Source organism: Podarcis cretensis (assembly GCF_951804945.1).
Source record: "Podarcis cretensis genome assembly, chromosome: 14".
Lineage (NCBI taxonomy): Eukaryota > Metazoa > Chordata > Lepidosauria > Squamata > Lacertidae > Podarcis > Podarcis cretensis.
Genome location: NC_137183.1, coordinates 14,411,912 through 14,428,397, shown reverse-complemented (window position 1 = coordinate 14,428,397; position 16,486 = coordinate 14,411,912). Strand labels below are relative to the sequence as shown.

Sequence of the window (16,486 nt, the reverse complement as noted above, 5' to 3'; positions counted from 1 at the left end):
GCAATACACCCAAAGGCGTAAGACTCCTCCTACCTGCTGCTTTCAGAAACTTGTTGTTTAGTCGTTTAGTCATGTCCGACTCTTCGTGACCCCATGGACCAGAGCACGCCAGGCACTCCTGTCTTCCACTGCCTCCCGCAGTTTGGTCAAACTCATGTTGGTAGCTTTGAGAACACTGTCCAACCATCTTGTCCTCTGTCATCCTCTTCTCCTTGTGCCCTCCATCTTTCCCAACATAAGGGTCTGTCACCATCTGCAGTGATCATAGAACCCAAGAAAGTAAAATCTCTCACTGCCTCCGTGGCTTATTCTTTTCCTAGCCAATTCAGCTCCCTCTTGGGCAAGTGGATGTGTACATTCCATCAAATAGGAATAGTTGCTATCAGTGAAAGACGTATTGTTTTATATGCCATGCTGCATACAAACCTAGAGAGAAAGGGCCATTTTCTTTATATTTGTTTATTTATTTTACAAGCGATTAATCACTAAAATATTGTGTAACAATGGCTGTAACTATACGAACATATCTATGCTTCTAGTGAGATAGGTAATTAATCAAGGAACATCCACAGTGAAGGTAAACCACATTGAACAACAGTGTTTGCATTTACTTTAAAGTGCTTGTTATTTGATTAGCAGCCACTAGCAATGCTGAAATATTTCACCAGCATTTTATGCCAGGCGTCCCTCTAGAGGGAAGAAAAAAAGGAGAGTAACACACAGCCTGAGTTTCTGGCACTAAACTGAAGGTATCTTCATTGCCTTCCCCCACACGCCACTGGCAACTAAATTCAATGTTAATACAGTGGTACCTCGGGTTACATACGCTTCAGGTTACAGACTCAGCTAACCCAGAAATAGTGCTTCAGGTTAAGAACTTTGCTTCAGGATGAGAACAGAAATCGTGCGGCGGCAGCGTGGCGGCAGCAGGAGGCCCCATTAGCTAAAGTGGTGCTTCAGGTTAAGAACAGTTTCAGGTTAAGAATGGACCGCCGGAACGAATTAAGTACTTAACCCAAGGTACCACTGTATTAGAAATATCAGTGATGCCTACATTGGGACTGGACCACTTTGGTTATCCCATGTGTCCTCATTGCAGATGGTAGAGGTTTGTTTGCTCAGCTATCCAGACCTCCCCAGGTAGCTTGGGCCCCGCAAAAGAAGTCATCCTCAGCTCTCTCCTCCAACACTATGGTAATCACCTCTTCCATCTTTCACAAACACCCCAGTAGTATTTGTAGCTCGGCTAGTTCTAAAGTAAGTGTGGAGAATCTGTCGCCCTCCAGAAGTTGTAGGACTACAGCTCCCATCAGCCCCAGCCAGCATAGCTAATGGTCAGCAATGATGGAAGTGGTAGTCCAACAACATCTAGAGGTTCCCCACCTCTGTTGTCAAGGAAGGGCAGAACTCTAATTTGTTTCATCTTTATATTTGCATCTTGATCTTTCCTTCATCTGTTGAGCTGGCCTCAGTAGCCTCTACTGCAGTTGAATATGCCAGCACTACACAGATTGTGTTTGGCTTTGTAGGGCGGGGGCCACAATACCTTCCATATTGTTGTGCCCTTCCAGTTTGTCCCTGGGTCCCATTCAGCCCCTACATATGTTACAGATGGCTAGAAATTCTATTTTTGCTACACTGGAATCACAACATTTTAAGTACCTAAAGTCCCCCTTTCCTTGTACCATAAACAGCATAGTTGCTACTTGCTACCACCTTCATGGCTTCTTTCATGCTAGTTCGGATCCTTGTAAGTTCCCTCAGTTGCTCCTTTAATGCAGTGGTGGCCAAACTTGGCCTTCCAGCTGTTTTGGGACTACAACTCCCATCATCCCTAGCTAACAGGACCAGTGGTCAGGGATGGTGGGAATTGTAGTCCCAAAACAGCTGGAGGTCCAAGTTTGGCCATCACTGCTTTAATGGTATGTCTTGCATCTTCCAAGGGTCCTGGTGTTATAATAAATACCTTGTAATAATTAATTCATTTCATTTCTCCTTGGTTACGAGTGAAATGTGAAGACTAACGGATAGGCATTTTGTTGTCTTTTTAGCCTCCAGCTAAATTTTTATCTCCAGTGCTTGGTAAAAGTAACCTTCAGTTTTCTGGCATGAATACAAAACTGACCATCTCAACAACCAGCCTCACTCTTCTGAACATTGAGACCCAGCAGGTAGGCTGGCACATTATTTTATATCAGGGTGGGGAACTTCCAGGCCTCAATATATTCGTGGGCCACAGCCCCTCTGCAAGCAGCCCTCCTATTTCATGCCCTCCTTTAAGGTTTTCACCTGGTCGGAATTTGCCCTTGAGCTATAAGCATGCCTCTGAATTACTGGTTGGAAGGCAGATGCGTTTGTGTGGTTGAAGCTAGCCTACTGCTGCTTAACCCCCAGTCGTGCTACAATTCCCAGCACCAATAACAAACCACAGTTTCCAGGATTATTCTGAGGGGGAGGCATGTGCTTTAAATGTATGGTGTGTATACAGCCAATGTAACTTAGCCTAAATGTGTATTAACTAAAACGACTGTAGATTGCTTCTTTGTTCTTTTTCTACGATGTAACTCGCTGGTGATTTCTAGCTGCGTAGCACCTTAGCATAGTTAACTGTTTTTAATTGCTCCTAATCCCTTCTTTGAATTGTTATACTTACTGTTGTTCATTTGAGATTGTGAGCCACTTGGGACGCCATTTTGTGGGAAAGTGGCATGCCAATAAACAGATGACGACAATGATGTTGTTGTGTTTTTTTTCCAGATTATTGCGAATCACCACATGCAGTCCATTTCATTTGCTTCTGGAGGTGATCCTGTAAGTACAAACTTCTGAACTTCAAGAACCTGTTATAACACACTGTCTGTCAGTTGTCTCATTTCATATGTGACTCGTTTCCAAGTTAAATTGTTCCCTGTCTTTCTGACCCTTCTGTGGTTTTGATTAGGAGAAAAGGCTCATTTTAAATGATAACTGAGGGATTTGTTTCATATGGAAAAGCTTGTAGTTTGCTTTTCCTTGACCATTAAAAACATAATACTTTGTTGTCACTCTGTTTTAGGCCATTTCCAGATGACTTGTTTATTCATTCATCCTGATTTGTTTGTGAGGAGATTAGACTATGTTGGCTATTTAATGAGCATTCATTCTGATTATTATTTTTTGGCTGGGAGGTTAGATGACGTTGCATCAAAGCAAATGTTATCCTCCACTGGCCAGTGCATTTCCCCTTCATCTTTGTTATTGCAAAAAGCCTAATTTCTTGAAGAAATAGGTTTGTTGAGCAAGGCTTCCTGACCAACTATAATTGTGCAACCTGATTTTTGTGTCTATTGAATCCTGCCCGAAAAAAAGCAATAGTCTGGAAGTGTCCTTAAGTATCCCTGCTTGCTTTCTTGTAAAGTGGGGTGGGGGTGGGGGTAGGAGTCTGCTGTAAAATAGAATGACCGCATTGTAGTGGCTTAAGCTCATGAAATAAAATTTCTTTCCTTTTTGGCTTTGTGTGTTTTAGGATACAACGGACTACGTTGCCTATGTTGCTAAAGACCCTGTTAATCAAAGAGGTAGGCGCAATCATTTTCAGTAACGTTGCACATATAAAATATAATAATTTCCACTCACTTTCCATGTACTTCAAAATGTTGCCATGAGACGACCATACTTTGGAGGGAGAGCCAGATACAAATGGTAGAACTGAAATGATATACAGTGGTATCTCTGGATGTGAACAGGATCTGTTCCAGAGCCACGTTCGCATCCAGAAGCGAATGCAACCTGTGTCTGCGTGTGCACAGGTTGCGATTTGGCGCTTCCGCGCATGCGCGTGACGTCATTTTGAGCATCTGTGCATGCGCGAGTGGCGAAACCCAGAAGTAACGCTCTCCATTACTTCCGGGTCGCCACGGAGCGCAACCCGAAAATATTCATCCTGAAGTTACTTCAACCCGAGGTATGACTGTATAATAAAAAGGTAAAGGACCTCTGGATGGTTAAGTCAAGTCAAAGGCGACTATGGGGTGCGGTGCTCATCTCACTTTCAGGCCAAGGGAGCCAGCATTTGTCCACAGACAGCTTTCCAGGTCATGTGGCCAGCATGACTAAACCACTTCAAGCGCAATGGGACACCATGACGTAAACCAGGACGCACAGAAACGCCATTTACCTTCCTGCCGCAGCTGTACCTATTTATCTACTTGCACTGGCGTGCTTTCAAACTACGAGGTTGGCAGGAGCTGGGACAGAGCAACGGGAGCTCACCCCATCGCAGGGATTCAAACCGCCAACCTTCCAATCGGCAAGCCCAAGAGGCTCAGTGGTTTAGACCACAGCGCCATCTGTGTCCCAGTATATAATAAAGACATGCTAGTTTGTAGAAACCAGTGACTTTAAAGTTTTGCGATAACTTTAAACAGTAATTTAACACTGTTGTGGCAAACGGCAGGACTCTTTGGGCAACCTCACCCATGGTGCCTGGTGATAAAGAGAGACCCCTTCCTCAGAATTAGGCAAGGCATGCCCATGCTGCCACTATGTCAGGAGCATGCAATCGTTAGGCAACAGGGAAGTGGCTGGGGAGGTGAGGGAAGAAGAGTTGTAGTCTGTAGCCCATCTCGGGCAACATGTTGTTTACTAGTTACACTGCTTACTGGTTTTCCTGATGAAAATCCTTCCTTGCCGGCCAGGTTCTATTTGCCCAGAAGGTGAGCTGCCTTCCACCCTAGGGCAAATAGCAGCTGTGGCAATTTTAACTAGGTACCGTATTTTTTGCTCTATAAGACTCACTTTTCCCCTCCTAAAAAGTAAGGAAAAATGTATGTGCGTCTTATGGAGCGAATGCAGGCTGCGCAGCTATGACAGAAGCCAGAACAGCAAGAGGGATTGCTGCTTTCACTGCGCAGCGATCCCTCTTGCTGTTCTGGCTTCTGAGATTCAGAATATTTTGTTTCTTGTTTTCCTCCTCCAAAAACTAGGTGCGCCTTGTGGTCTGGTGTGTCTTATAGAGCGAAAAATACAGTAAATGTGGGATGGGGAGAGTTAACCCCCCCTCCCCACACTGCAGTCCCAGTCTTGACCAGGCCCTCCTGGAGCAGATTAGTTTTGTTTTTGGTTTAGTTAAAGATATGGAAATGCAAGCACACATTTCGCATATCATTTAGTTAAGTTTTTATTCTACCACATACAGTGGCTTTAAAAAATGTGAACCTTTGTGGAAAACAGGGTGCATAAGATTTTTGGTGTGAAGACCTTTCCTCCTACCTTTGTACAAGAAATCCCAAGGTCCATTAGTGGACAGGGAAAGTTAAAAACACCCAAGAAGAGATCGTTGGCTTTATTCTTTGATAGCTTTCTTATCAGAGTGGTCTCAAAGTGCCATCTGATGGCTAAGATGGGGAAATGTGGCTAGTCGATACCATAATGCTGTTATACAGATCTGTGGTGTTACTGCATTTGGAATATTTTGTTCAGTTCTGATCACTTCACATCAAAAAGTGATATTGTAGAGTTGGAAAGGGTTCAGAAAAGGGCAACCAAAATGATCAAGGAGATGGAATGACTTCCCCCCAGGAAGAAAGTTTGAGTGTTTTGGATGGTTTTAAAAGAAAATTAGGTCCAGCACCGAGGGCCTTCTGGCAGTTCCCTCACTTTGAGAAGCCAAGTTACAGGGAACCAGGCAGAGGGCCTTCTCAGTAGTGGCACCCGCCCTGTGGAACGCCCTCCGACCAGATGTCAAAGACAACAACAACTACCAGACTTTTAAAAAGACATTTGAAGGCAGCCCTGTTTATGGAAGCTTTTAATGTTTGATGCATTACTGTATTTTAATATTTTGTTGGCAGCCGCCCAGAGTGGTTGGGGGAGCCCAGCCAGATGGGTGGGGTATAAATAAAATAATAATAATAATAATAATAATAATAATATAAGGCCATCAATGACTACAGTGGTGCCTCGCAAGACGAAATTAATCCGTTCCGCGAGTCTCTTCGTCTTGTGGTTTTTTTGTCTTGCGAAGCACGGCTATTAGCGGCTTAGCGGCTATTAATGGCTTAGCGGCTTTAAGAAAAAGGAAACAAACTCGCAAGAACTCGCAAGACGAAACGTCTTGCGAAGCAAGCCCATAGGGAAATTCGTCTTGCGAAGCACCTCAAAAAACGGAAAACTCTTTCGTCTAGCGAGTTTTTCGTCTTGCGAGGCATTCGTCTTGCGGGGCACCACTGTATTAGCTTTGATGGCAATGCTCTGCCTCCATGGTCAGAGGCAATAATTCCTCTGAAATCCAGTTGCTGGAAACATCATGAGGGAAGAATGCTCAGGTCCTGCTTCAAGTTTTCCACAGGCATCTAGTCAGCCCCTGTGAGAACATGATGTTGGACTAGATGGGCCATTGGCCTGATCCAGCAGGCTCTTCTTATACTGTTATTTATGTTCCTGGAAATATATACTTTTAAGAGTTTATGTTCCTGGAAATATATATATTTTAAGAGTCATTAGCAAGGCAACAGAAAATATAATAATGTGACTATGCAAATCAGTGTTTACATTTGCACCTGTAGTACTGTCTAAATGACTCCAGGGATTCCAGATATATCAGATGTGGAAATGAGACATCCAAAACAGTTTGTCCCAGAATACCCAGGACAGAATACCTCCTGTCCCGAAGATAAGCTAAAAGAATTAACAGTGCAATTCTATGCAAGCTAACTCAGAAGTCACTCTGTATTCAATGGTGCTAACTTCCGGATGAGTGTGCACAGCATTGTGGCTTAAATTTTGAACATAGTAGAATTTACTCCCGAAAGTCTGAAGTAACGATTAAAATCCTTATCTCCCTAAAAGTATTCCCCAGTATGCCTCCAGAGCCAATGTCTGTACTTGGCCTGAGGAAAGATGAACTATGAAATTCCTTAGCATAAGGAAACCACTGCCTCAAAGAATTAAGCAAGCTCTAAAGAGCAAACAGATATCGGTAGAGAATGATGTTTGCAATTGCCAGCTGATTATTCCAAGCTCCACTTCCACCTTCTGCCATTTTGTTAGTGGCTCCACCTCTGCACTGCCATTTTGTAATTGGTGGGCTTCAGGAAATTTCAACCCTCTCAACAGATCCCCGTTGGAAAGTTTGAGAACTTAGGTTAGATTTGATTCCTTTGGAATCAAATACAGTGGTGCCTCGCAAGACGAAATTAATCCGTTCCGCGAGTCTCTTCGTCTTGTGGTTTTTTCGTCTTGCGAAGCATGGCTATTAGCGGCTTAGCGGCTTAGCGCTATTAGTGGTTTAGCGGCTTAGCGGCTATTAGCAGCTTAGCGGCTTAGAAAAAGGGGGGGAAAGGGGAAAAACTCGCAAGAACTCACAAGACGTTTCGTCTTGCGAAGCAAGCCCATAGGGAAATTCGTCTTGCGAAACACCTCAAAAGAACTCTTTCGTCTTGCGAGTTTTTCGTCTTGCGAGGCATTCGTCTTGCGGGGCACCACTGTACTCTGGAAACTGTTCTAACCTTCACTTCAATGGAACTTTTACCTGCACAGCACTCTTGATAATCAGACTCCTAAGCCTTTTAATATATGACAACGATTTATTTGTTTTCCACAACTTTTCTCTGTTGTTGTTTTTTTAGCCTGCCATATACTGGAATGTCCCAGCGGAATAGCCCAGGAAGTCATAAATACCATAGGGCAAGCTTTTGAGCTCCGTTTCAAACAGTACTTGAAGAATCCATCCACTTTGATTGCTTCCAATGAAAGGTCAGCATGGTGCTGGGAAATAATGTGAATATACATGCTGTTTGCATGCTGATTTCAAGGGCCTTGCAGTGTATCTCTTTCTCCCTACATCTCTACTGTCCCATACCTTGTCATTTACCAAGAGAGCATCATGTCAGGGCTGGGAACGCTCAGGCCTGGGAGCCAAATGAGGCTCTTCTCATATCTGGCCCCAGGACACACTGCTTCCTAAAACTGAGTTGCAGTCCTAAAGGTCACCTAAAATAAAATCCCATGGAAAATAAAACTCCGAGGAAAAATCACAAATAGATTGTAAATTGTGCAGAAGAGCACACGGCTTAGTGGCAGAGTTCATGCTCAGTGTGTGGGTTCTAGGTTTGTGCAGGTTCTAGGTTCAAGCCCCACACACTCCTGGTAATAGGATGTCCAGCAGCGCTGCTTTGAAAGACCCCAGCCTGTAGACCTGATGCCAGTCACAGTAGTTAACACTGTGTTTGTTGGATTAGTGGTCTGGCTCTGTATAAGGCAGCATTTGCCAAAGTAGTGCCCTTCACATGTTTGGGACTATTACCATCATGTTGGCTGGGGCTGATGAGAATTGTAGTCCAAAATATCTGGAGGACAACAGCTTGAGAAAGGCTGGTGGTATAAGGCATGACTTATGAATAAGTTGAGTGCTCCGCACTTATAGATGATCAGATGTGAAATGTTGTCCATCTATTGCTCTGCAAATTGAATGGCTGCTTCTCCAGCCACAGTGAATTATACAATTAAATTCTTGAATTATATACTCCTAACCAGACTACTTGAACTCTGCCTCTTTCCTGTTCCCGGCCGTTTATAAAATTATGTTCTCATTATAAATTAAAAAGCAGGATTCAGGGTTATTTTTACAGAAAAGACACAGCACAGTTTGGGTTTTTTGCCCCTGGGAGGTGGGGGGTATCCAAACGGAAGATTTTTCAGATTTCTTGGTTGCAACTACAATGTAATTCATTAATATTTTGCTGCAGTTCTAACTGCAGCAAAATGCTACATTTATTTACTTAAGGTGTTTATCTACCACTTTCAGAAGGACCTCACAAAGCAGTTTATAAAAGATTGTTTAAAACTTTGATTTTAAAAAAATGTTACCATTACATTGAAAGACATGAATGAGGAACCATTGTCATCTTAAGGGCCACTTTCACTTCTGGGCAACCTTCCAAGAGCCACATGCCAGTGGTGGGAGGGGCAATGGATGCAAATTTTATTATCGTACAGTAAGCTACAGACATTGACACAAACCTCTCTGTCCTCCATCAGGACAAAAAGAGGCATTATCAGAATTCAAGAACATATTTTCACCAGGCTAAAACACTTAGAGTGAAAAGCAGGTTGAGTGAAGGGTGTGGTCAGAGCCAGGATTTTGAAGGTTAGATAGAAAGCCATATTTGGCTCCCAGACCTGAGCTACCCCACTCCTTTTGAAAGACTCCACCACAGAAAAGGCCCACTTAGAAGCTCTACATTCTCAATTAAAAATTGCCATATAGACCTGACTGAACTGGGGAGTCGCACCCTCTGTGCCATCACCTCAGACCACTTGGTGAGAGAGCATAACAGGGGCTTTTTGGTGGTGGTGCCAGATGTTTGGAATAACTTTCCTACGAAGATCCCACAAAGCTATGATGTATATCTGCCATCACATAAAAACTTTTCCTTTCGGGGAGTTCTTTAATGTTTAATTTTATGGCTGCCTGGCTTCTTTGTTTTAGATGTACTTCTTGGCTTTGTTTATGTTGTGAAGTGAAGCCATTCTGGGAGTTCCATTAGCAGAAGAGCAGAATCTGTATAATAAATACATTGTTAATGCATTCACTGGTTGATTTAATTTAATGTCATTTGAAACTACTTGCAGCTCATTTTATGAGACACATTTGAAAGTTGTGCATTTTGTAATGTTGATTAATTTTGAACAGGGAAGTGGTTAATCTTGGTGGATCCACGTGGAATATTCAGGATAAGGAAGATCATGAATACTATAATGAAATCCCAGGGAAAGAACCTCCTGCAGGTGGACTATTAGATGCCAGGCTGAAGGTGCCCGCAGAACAAAGAACTAAGTGCCCTGTGCACTATGAACAGCAATATTGTCCAGTAAGTGTGTTTATTATTGATAGGACATTATTATTATTATTTAACATTATTTAGACTTCTTGATTGCTTGTTACTCAGAGTTTTCCAGGCAGCTTACAACACACTGAAAACATACATATAGATGCATAATACCATAAAAAACAGAACAAGGAACTGCTGTAACAGCAAAAGGAAGCTTGGCAGCACACTAACAATAATGACACCATTTCAGTCTATCACATTCCTGGGGGGAAATATAAGTATTCCCCTGGTGCTGAAAATATGTCAATGATGATACCAGATGGACCATACTGGGGAGAGCATTCTGCAGATGGGGAGCTACAACTGAAAAGGCCCTCAATATTTGATGATCTCCTTCTACCGGTCAACAATAGAAGGTGTCCTTTCATACTGCATCACGGAGTAGTACGCTGGTTTGACATCAACTGATGGGAAGTGCCTACAGAGGGTGGTGAATACAGCACAAGATATTATGGGCTGTCCCGTGAATCTGCTGGATGAAATAGTGCAAGAACGTTGCCTCAGGAGAGGGAGGAAAATTCTCAGGGATGATTCACACCCTGGCTGGCACTTTCTTGATCCCCTGCCCTCAGGCAGAAGATATAGAAGCATGATTAGTCGCACCAACAGGGTAAAGAACAGCTTCTATCCGTGGGCTGTTAGGCTGCTGAATGAAAAGATAACAACAGGGCAACTGACTTTTGGGTTTGGAGGGTGTGCGTCAGTAAACGAGGGGAATTAAGACTAAGAGAGCTGAGTGGGGGGTGCTCGTGTAATCTCACTGTATACAAGTTGTACAAGTGACAATAAAGTATTTCAATTTTAACAACATGCCTTGTACTGAAATTTAACTGTATGAGAAGAGATTTATTTAATTCACTAGAAATAACTAGAACAAACTTTCCCAAGTTGGTGTCACCCAAATGTTTTGGCTTATAGCTGCTCATTATCTCTGGCCATTGACCATGGCTGCTGGCCGGGGCTGATGGGAGTTGTAGTTCAACAAGCTGGGGAAGGCTACACTATGTCAAGAGTGACATTTGGGCTGAGCAAGACAGGTAAGCTGTGAGACATTGCTCAGATAGAGAGACGGGACTTAGGAGGCTTCTGAGGCTCAAGAGTCAACCTAGACAAGGAGAAATGCAGGTGTTGCAGTCCATATCATCTGGAGGGCACCAGGTTGGAGAAGTCTGGGCTGGAGTCTCAAGCCAAGAAAGCAGCGACAAGGGAGCCTTCTAGAGCAAGCCAGCAAAGATAAAAATGTCAGACTCTTGATATTTATACCTTGCTTGGCCAACCCAGAAGCCAGTGGCGGACCTACATTTTTGCGGTCCTGAAGCTTGAACTGTCATGGGGCCACCTTCACAACCAGCCACAAGGTCTGGATAACCACTGTTGCCTTCTTCAGTGACAGATCACCACACCTTTACAACATCTGTGCTGCTGACTGTCCAACTTTGGGATTGTTGAAATATATATATATATTTTTTTTTAAATGATTTTTATTAATTTCCAATTTTTTATCACAAACAAAAAAAAACAACATAAAAACAAACAAACAACAAACTCATATTTTCTTAACCTTATTTTCGTAACCCTCTTTTCCCGGACTTCCCCATACCTTTCCCTTTTTGCATCCTTAGTTTAGTACCATTATTCAGCAACCTATCTTACCCAATTAAATATAAATTTGTCCTCTTTCTCTATTCCACCCTAAATTTTTAAACCCAGTTATCGCTGCAATTCTACGTCTTCTTTTCCCTCAGCATTTTAACACTCCTCAGTTTTATAATAATTCTTAAGATACATCTTAAATTTCTTCCAATCTTCTTCCACAGTCTCTTTCTCTTGGTCACGGATTCTGCCGGTCATTTCTGCCAATCCCATAAAGTCAATCACTTTCGCCTGCCATTCCTCCAGCGTGGGTAGCTCTTGTGTCTTCCAATACTTTGCTAGAAGAATCCTTGCTGCCGTAGTAGCGTAGAAAAAGAAATTCTTATCCTTCTTCGACACCAACTGGCCGACCATACCCAAGAGAAATGCCTCTGGTTTCTTGTTAAAGGTGCATTTAAGCACTTTCTTAATTTCGTTATAAATCATTTCCCAGAAGGCCTTAATCTTTGGGCAGGTCCACCAAAGGTGGAAAAAGGTACCCTCAGTCTCTTTACATTTCCAACATTTGTTATTGGGCAAATGGTAAATCTTCGCAAGCTTGACTGGGGTCATGTACCACCTATAAATCATTTTCATAATGTTTTCTCGTAAGGCATTACATGCCGTGAATTTAATACCTGTGGTCCATAACTGCTCCCAGTCAGCAAACATAATGTCATGACCTATGTCCTGTGCCCATTTAACCATAGCAGACTTCACTGTCTCATCTATTGTATTCCACTTCAACAGCAAGTTGTACATTCTTGATAAATTCTTAGTATTGGGTTCTAACAATTCTGTTTCCAATTTCGATTTCTCCACCTGGAAGCCAATTTTCCTGTCTTGTTTGAAGGCCTCCATTATTTGAAAATAATGGAGCCAATCTCGTACCTTGGACTTTATTTTCTCATAACTTTGTAATTTAAATTCACCACCTTCTTGTTCTAAAATCTCAGAGTATTTCGGCCAATTGGTTGTCATATTAAGTTTCTTTACTTCCTTAGCCTCCATAGGTGAAAGCCACCTGGGAGTTCTGTTTTCCAGTAAATCTTTATACCGTATCCATACATTATATAGTGCTTTCCTGACAATATGATTTTTAAAACCCTTATACACTTTAACCTTGTCATACCAGATATATGCATGCCAACCAAAATTATTGTCAAATCCTTCCAAATCTAGAATGTCTGCATTTTCAAGAAGTAGCCAATCTTTTAACCAGCAGAAAGCTGCCGATTCATAGTAAAGTCTTAAGTCCGGCAGGGCAAACCCCCCTCTTTCTTTAGAGTCGGTAAGTATCTTAAACTTAATTCTGGGCTTTTTGCCCTGCCAGACAAATTTAGATATGTCTTTCTGCCACTTCTTGAAACAGTCCAGTTTATCAACAATTTGTAATGTCTGAAACAAAAATAACATTCTAGGCAATACATTCATTTTGATCACAGCAATTCGACCTAACAAGGAAAGCTTCAGGTTTGACCATATTTCTAAATCTTTCTTTATCTCAGTCCAGCACTTGTCATAGTTGTCCTTAAATAGGTTCACATTCTTAGATGTCATGTTAATCCCCAGGTATTTTACACTCTTTGCCACCACTAACCCAGTTTCCTCTTGGAATCTTTCCCTTTCAACATTTGTTAAATTCTTTTCCAATACCTTGGTTTTTTGTTTATTCAACTTAAATCCTGCGACCTGGCCAAATACTTGAATTAATTCCAAAGCTCTTTTGGTACTAGTGTCTGGCTCTTGCAAAGTCAGTACTAAGTCATCTGCAAAAGCCTTTAATTTGTAATGTCTGGCTCCGACCGGGATTGTTGAAATATAAAGGTAAAGGGACCCCTGACCATTAGGTCCAGTCGTGACCGACTCTGGGGTTGCGGCGCTCATCTCACTTTATTGGCCGAGGGAGCCGGTGTACAGCCTCTGGGTCATGTGGCGAACCAGAGCAGTGCACGGAAACGTCATTTACCTTCCCGCTGGAGCGGTACCTATTTATCTACTTGCACTTTGACGTGCTTTCGAACTGCTAGGTTGGCAGGAGCAGGGACCGAGCAACGGGAGCTCACCCCATCACGGGGATTCGAACCGCCAACCTTCTGGTTGGCAAGTCCTAGGCTCTGGTTTAACCCACAGCGCCACCCGCGTCCCTGTTGAAATATACACAACAACAAAAAGTCAGTTTCAGTCCTGCCACTCCAATTAGGTCTCCAAGAACCAAAGTTTTTAAGCAATGTGGACTGAAGTTGCTTCTGGGGCCCATCTGGGATTAGGGGCTACATTAGCTTTGTAGTAGATCCAGCTGTTGCACTGTCTAAAGAAGTACCATACTTTCTTTCGTCTTTCTTGGAACTTCCATCAGTCAGCCGCTTTGGATGAAACTTTCTCTACTCCGTGCATAATTTTACAAACCTTCCTCGAGTCCTCCCTGACCTTTTTTCCTAAATTAAAAAGCCCCAAATGTTATACCTTTCCTTATAAGGGAGTTGTTTCAACCACTTGATCAAATTGGTCGCCCTTTCCTGAACCTTTTCCAGCTTTTGCCGTGAGCACAGCACCAAGGATAGATGACATGTAATTTGTTAGGCAAAACTATTTGATCCGGATGTGTGTGTTTTTTCTCCAAATGAATTTCATAGGATTTGATTTGACTGGACATTAAAAAAGCAATGAACACCCTATATGATTAATTTCTGCTTCTTTCAGACTGGGAGCCCCAAATCCACAAATATTTATGAAAACTGCCCAGAGAACAAGGCAGGTAAGTAACCTGTGGGTTCCTAAGACATAAGTCACAAACTGCCCTCTGCATGGGGGAATGGAAAATGTAGGATCAAGCTCCGTTCTGCCTGTGGTTAAGCCTGCCTCTGCTTCTTCTTCCCCTTTGCTAAGGGTGTTTCAGAATTCCATGAGAAACAGGGGTGGAAATTGCCACAATTCACATGTTTGTCTGAGGTCAGTAATGGAGATAATGCAAGCAAATATGAGACGTGATTCTTTGGGGGAAGTAATGAGCTTTTAATGTGTGCTTTAAAGACAGAGAAACACTGCCTGGTTAACAGAGTGCTTCAGGATGGAGTGGGGAGGGGGGAGAGAGAGTTTCTTCAGCCTTCCACCTAGGTTGAATGAATGAGTGGTTGGCAAAGGGAACCGGGAGGGCTCTTTAGCTATGTCTTTCTGCATTAACTGTTGAGTGAAATGGGGTAGAAAACAGGCAGGTACAGGCAGAAGAGGATGTACATTCATAGCTGTAAATGTAAGCATCAGGGGCTTTTTAGATCTGTGTGTATATGTAACGTAAGGGAGCCAGTGTGGTGTAATGGTTAAGAGCGGTGGACTCATAATCTGGTGAACCGGGTTCGCTTCCTCGCTCCCCCCACATGCAGCTGCTGGGTGACCTTGGGCTAGTCACACTTCTCTGAAGTCTCTCAGCCTCACTCATCTCACAGAGTGTTTGTTGAGGGGGAGGAAGGGAAAGGAGAATGTTAGCTGCTTTGAGACTCCTTAGGGTAGTGATAAAGCAGGATATCAAATCCAAACTCTTCTTCTTCTTCTTCCGCCCTAAATGATGATGTGTGCTGTGCTTGTTAGACTTTTTAAATTTTGTAATAGATGTTGTAATTTTAATATTGCTATGTGAGCCACCTAGAGGATTCCACTCAGTGACGGGCCTTGGGGTTTCAAATTTTCGCAGCACCCTATGTGACTCCAAAATTTGGCACCCCCGCCTTCTGTTCTACCTAAGTTGCAGAGCCCCCTGCAGAGCCCCCAATGCTCTATGCAACCAAACCAGTTGTGGTACCCTAAATCTGTCTCTGTACAACTGGGATCATAAGATGATAAATGCATTTATATGCAAACTTTACCCCAGTATATGTATCTTTGTACATACTGCTTGGCTGGTGAATTGCATTTCAAAAATCAGAGAAGTGCTAATTTCAAAGGTAGGATGGGTTTCAGTTACATAATATTTCAGAAAGTACAAATTAGGTTCACCTCTAAATGCAAACTGAATCAAATGTCTTCCTCATCCCTACTGAGTCAGGGACATTATACATTCTCTTCCCTATTGTGGTTCTGAGCCGATGGGATTATAGTGGTAGAAATCAGTTTACAACATCACAGTTCGATATTGGTGTTTATGTAGGATAGCCTGGTATGCTAGAAGTTCATTTTTTGATATGTGCTGAAAATATTATATAAGTAGGCCCATGGGTTTTTTTGAACATGTTTTGGAAGAACACATTTGGAAAATGTCAAGTGTTTTACTAATGTTTATTGTGAAATAAAGGAAGTCTCTTTCTACTGCAATTAACTGCAGATGGCTGCACTGAACAAGGGCAGGGAGGAAAGAAAGATGCTTCATTGCTGAAAAATGCAAGCAAAATGGATCTTTTTGATGACCCTCGATATATCAACACTCAGAATTTGCAGACCATACCTAGTACTACCAGAAGCTGCAGTGCAGAACAGCCCTGTGGCAGCCCTGTTCACCATTCAAGTACGTTCATATTCCTACAGTACATGCCATGAGGCTTTAAAAGAAATGTGAATCCTTGCAAGCCTTGCAGGCTTTTTGAAACCTGCTAATCATCTGTTCTTGATATGAGACTCAAGATGAGCAATGCCAAATTTAGCATTAATGAAAACAATGAGCAGTAACAGATGACCATTATTACTCAACACACAGTGTACATATACCCTCTTCATAAGCTGGTGCTTCCACTTCCCTGCTTCTCTGGATTTCTGCCCTTCTACACACAGGAAGATGGGACGCAGGTGGCGCTGTGGGTTAAAGCCTCAGCGCCTAGGACTTGCCGATTGAAAGGTCGGCGGTTCGAATCCCTGCGGCGGGGTGCGCTCCCGCTGCTCGGTCTCAGCGCCTGCCAACCTAGCAGTTCGAAAGCACCTCCGGGTGCAAGTAGATAAATAGGGACCGCTTACCAGCGGGAAGGTAAACAGCGTTTCCGTGTGCAGCTCTGGCT

General features: G+C 42.9%; 1 protein-coding gene and 1 long non-coding RNA gene across 2 annotated transcripts in view; one reads left to right on the top strand and one right to left on the bottom strand.

Annotated features, from left to right (window-relative positions):
• Positions 1-16,486, top strand: part of SHC4 (SHC adaptor protein 4) — a 55,520-nt gene that overhangs the window by 34,243 nt on the left and 4,791 nt on the right. Inside the window, exons 5-11 of the mRNA XM_079953544.1 lie at positions 2,052-2,171; positions 2,758-2,811; positions 3,506-3,557; positions 7,608-7,734; positions 9,674-9,851; positions 14,208-14,262; positions 15,823-16,002. Of these exons, the coding sequence (XP_079809670.1) occupies positions 2,052-2,171; positions 2,758-2,811; positions 3,506-3,557; positions 7,608-7,734; positions 9,674-9,851; positions 14,208-14,262; positions 15,823-16,002 (766 nt within the window). The remainder of the gene's footprint in view (positions 1-2,051; positions 2,172-2,757; positions 2,812-3,505; positions 3,558-7,607; positions 7,735-9,673; positions 9,852-14,207; positions 14,263-15,822; positions 16,003-16,486) is intronic.
• On the bottom strand, positions 59-3,698 carry LOC307203052. Its single transcript, XR_013833109.1, has 3 exons — positions 3,616-3,698; positions 2,654-2,840; positions 59-687 (listed from the first exon to the last, which is right to left on the bottom strand). It is a non-coding gene; the product is annotated as an uncharacterized lncRNA (long non-coding RNA).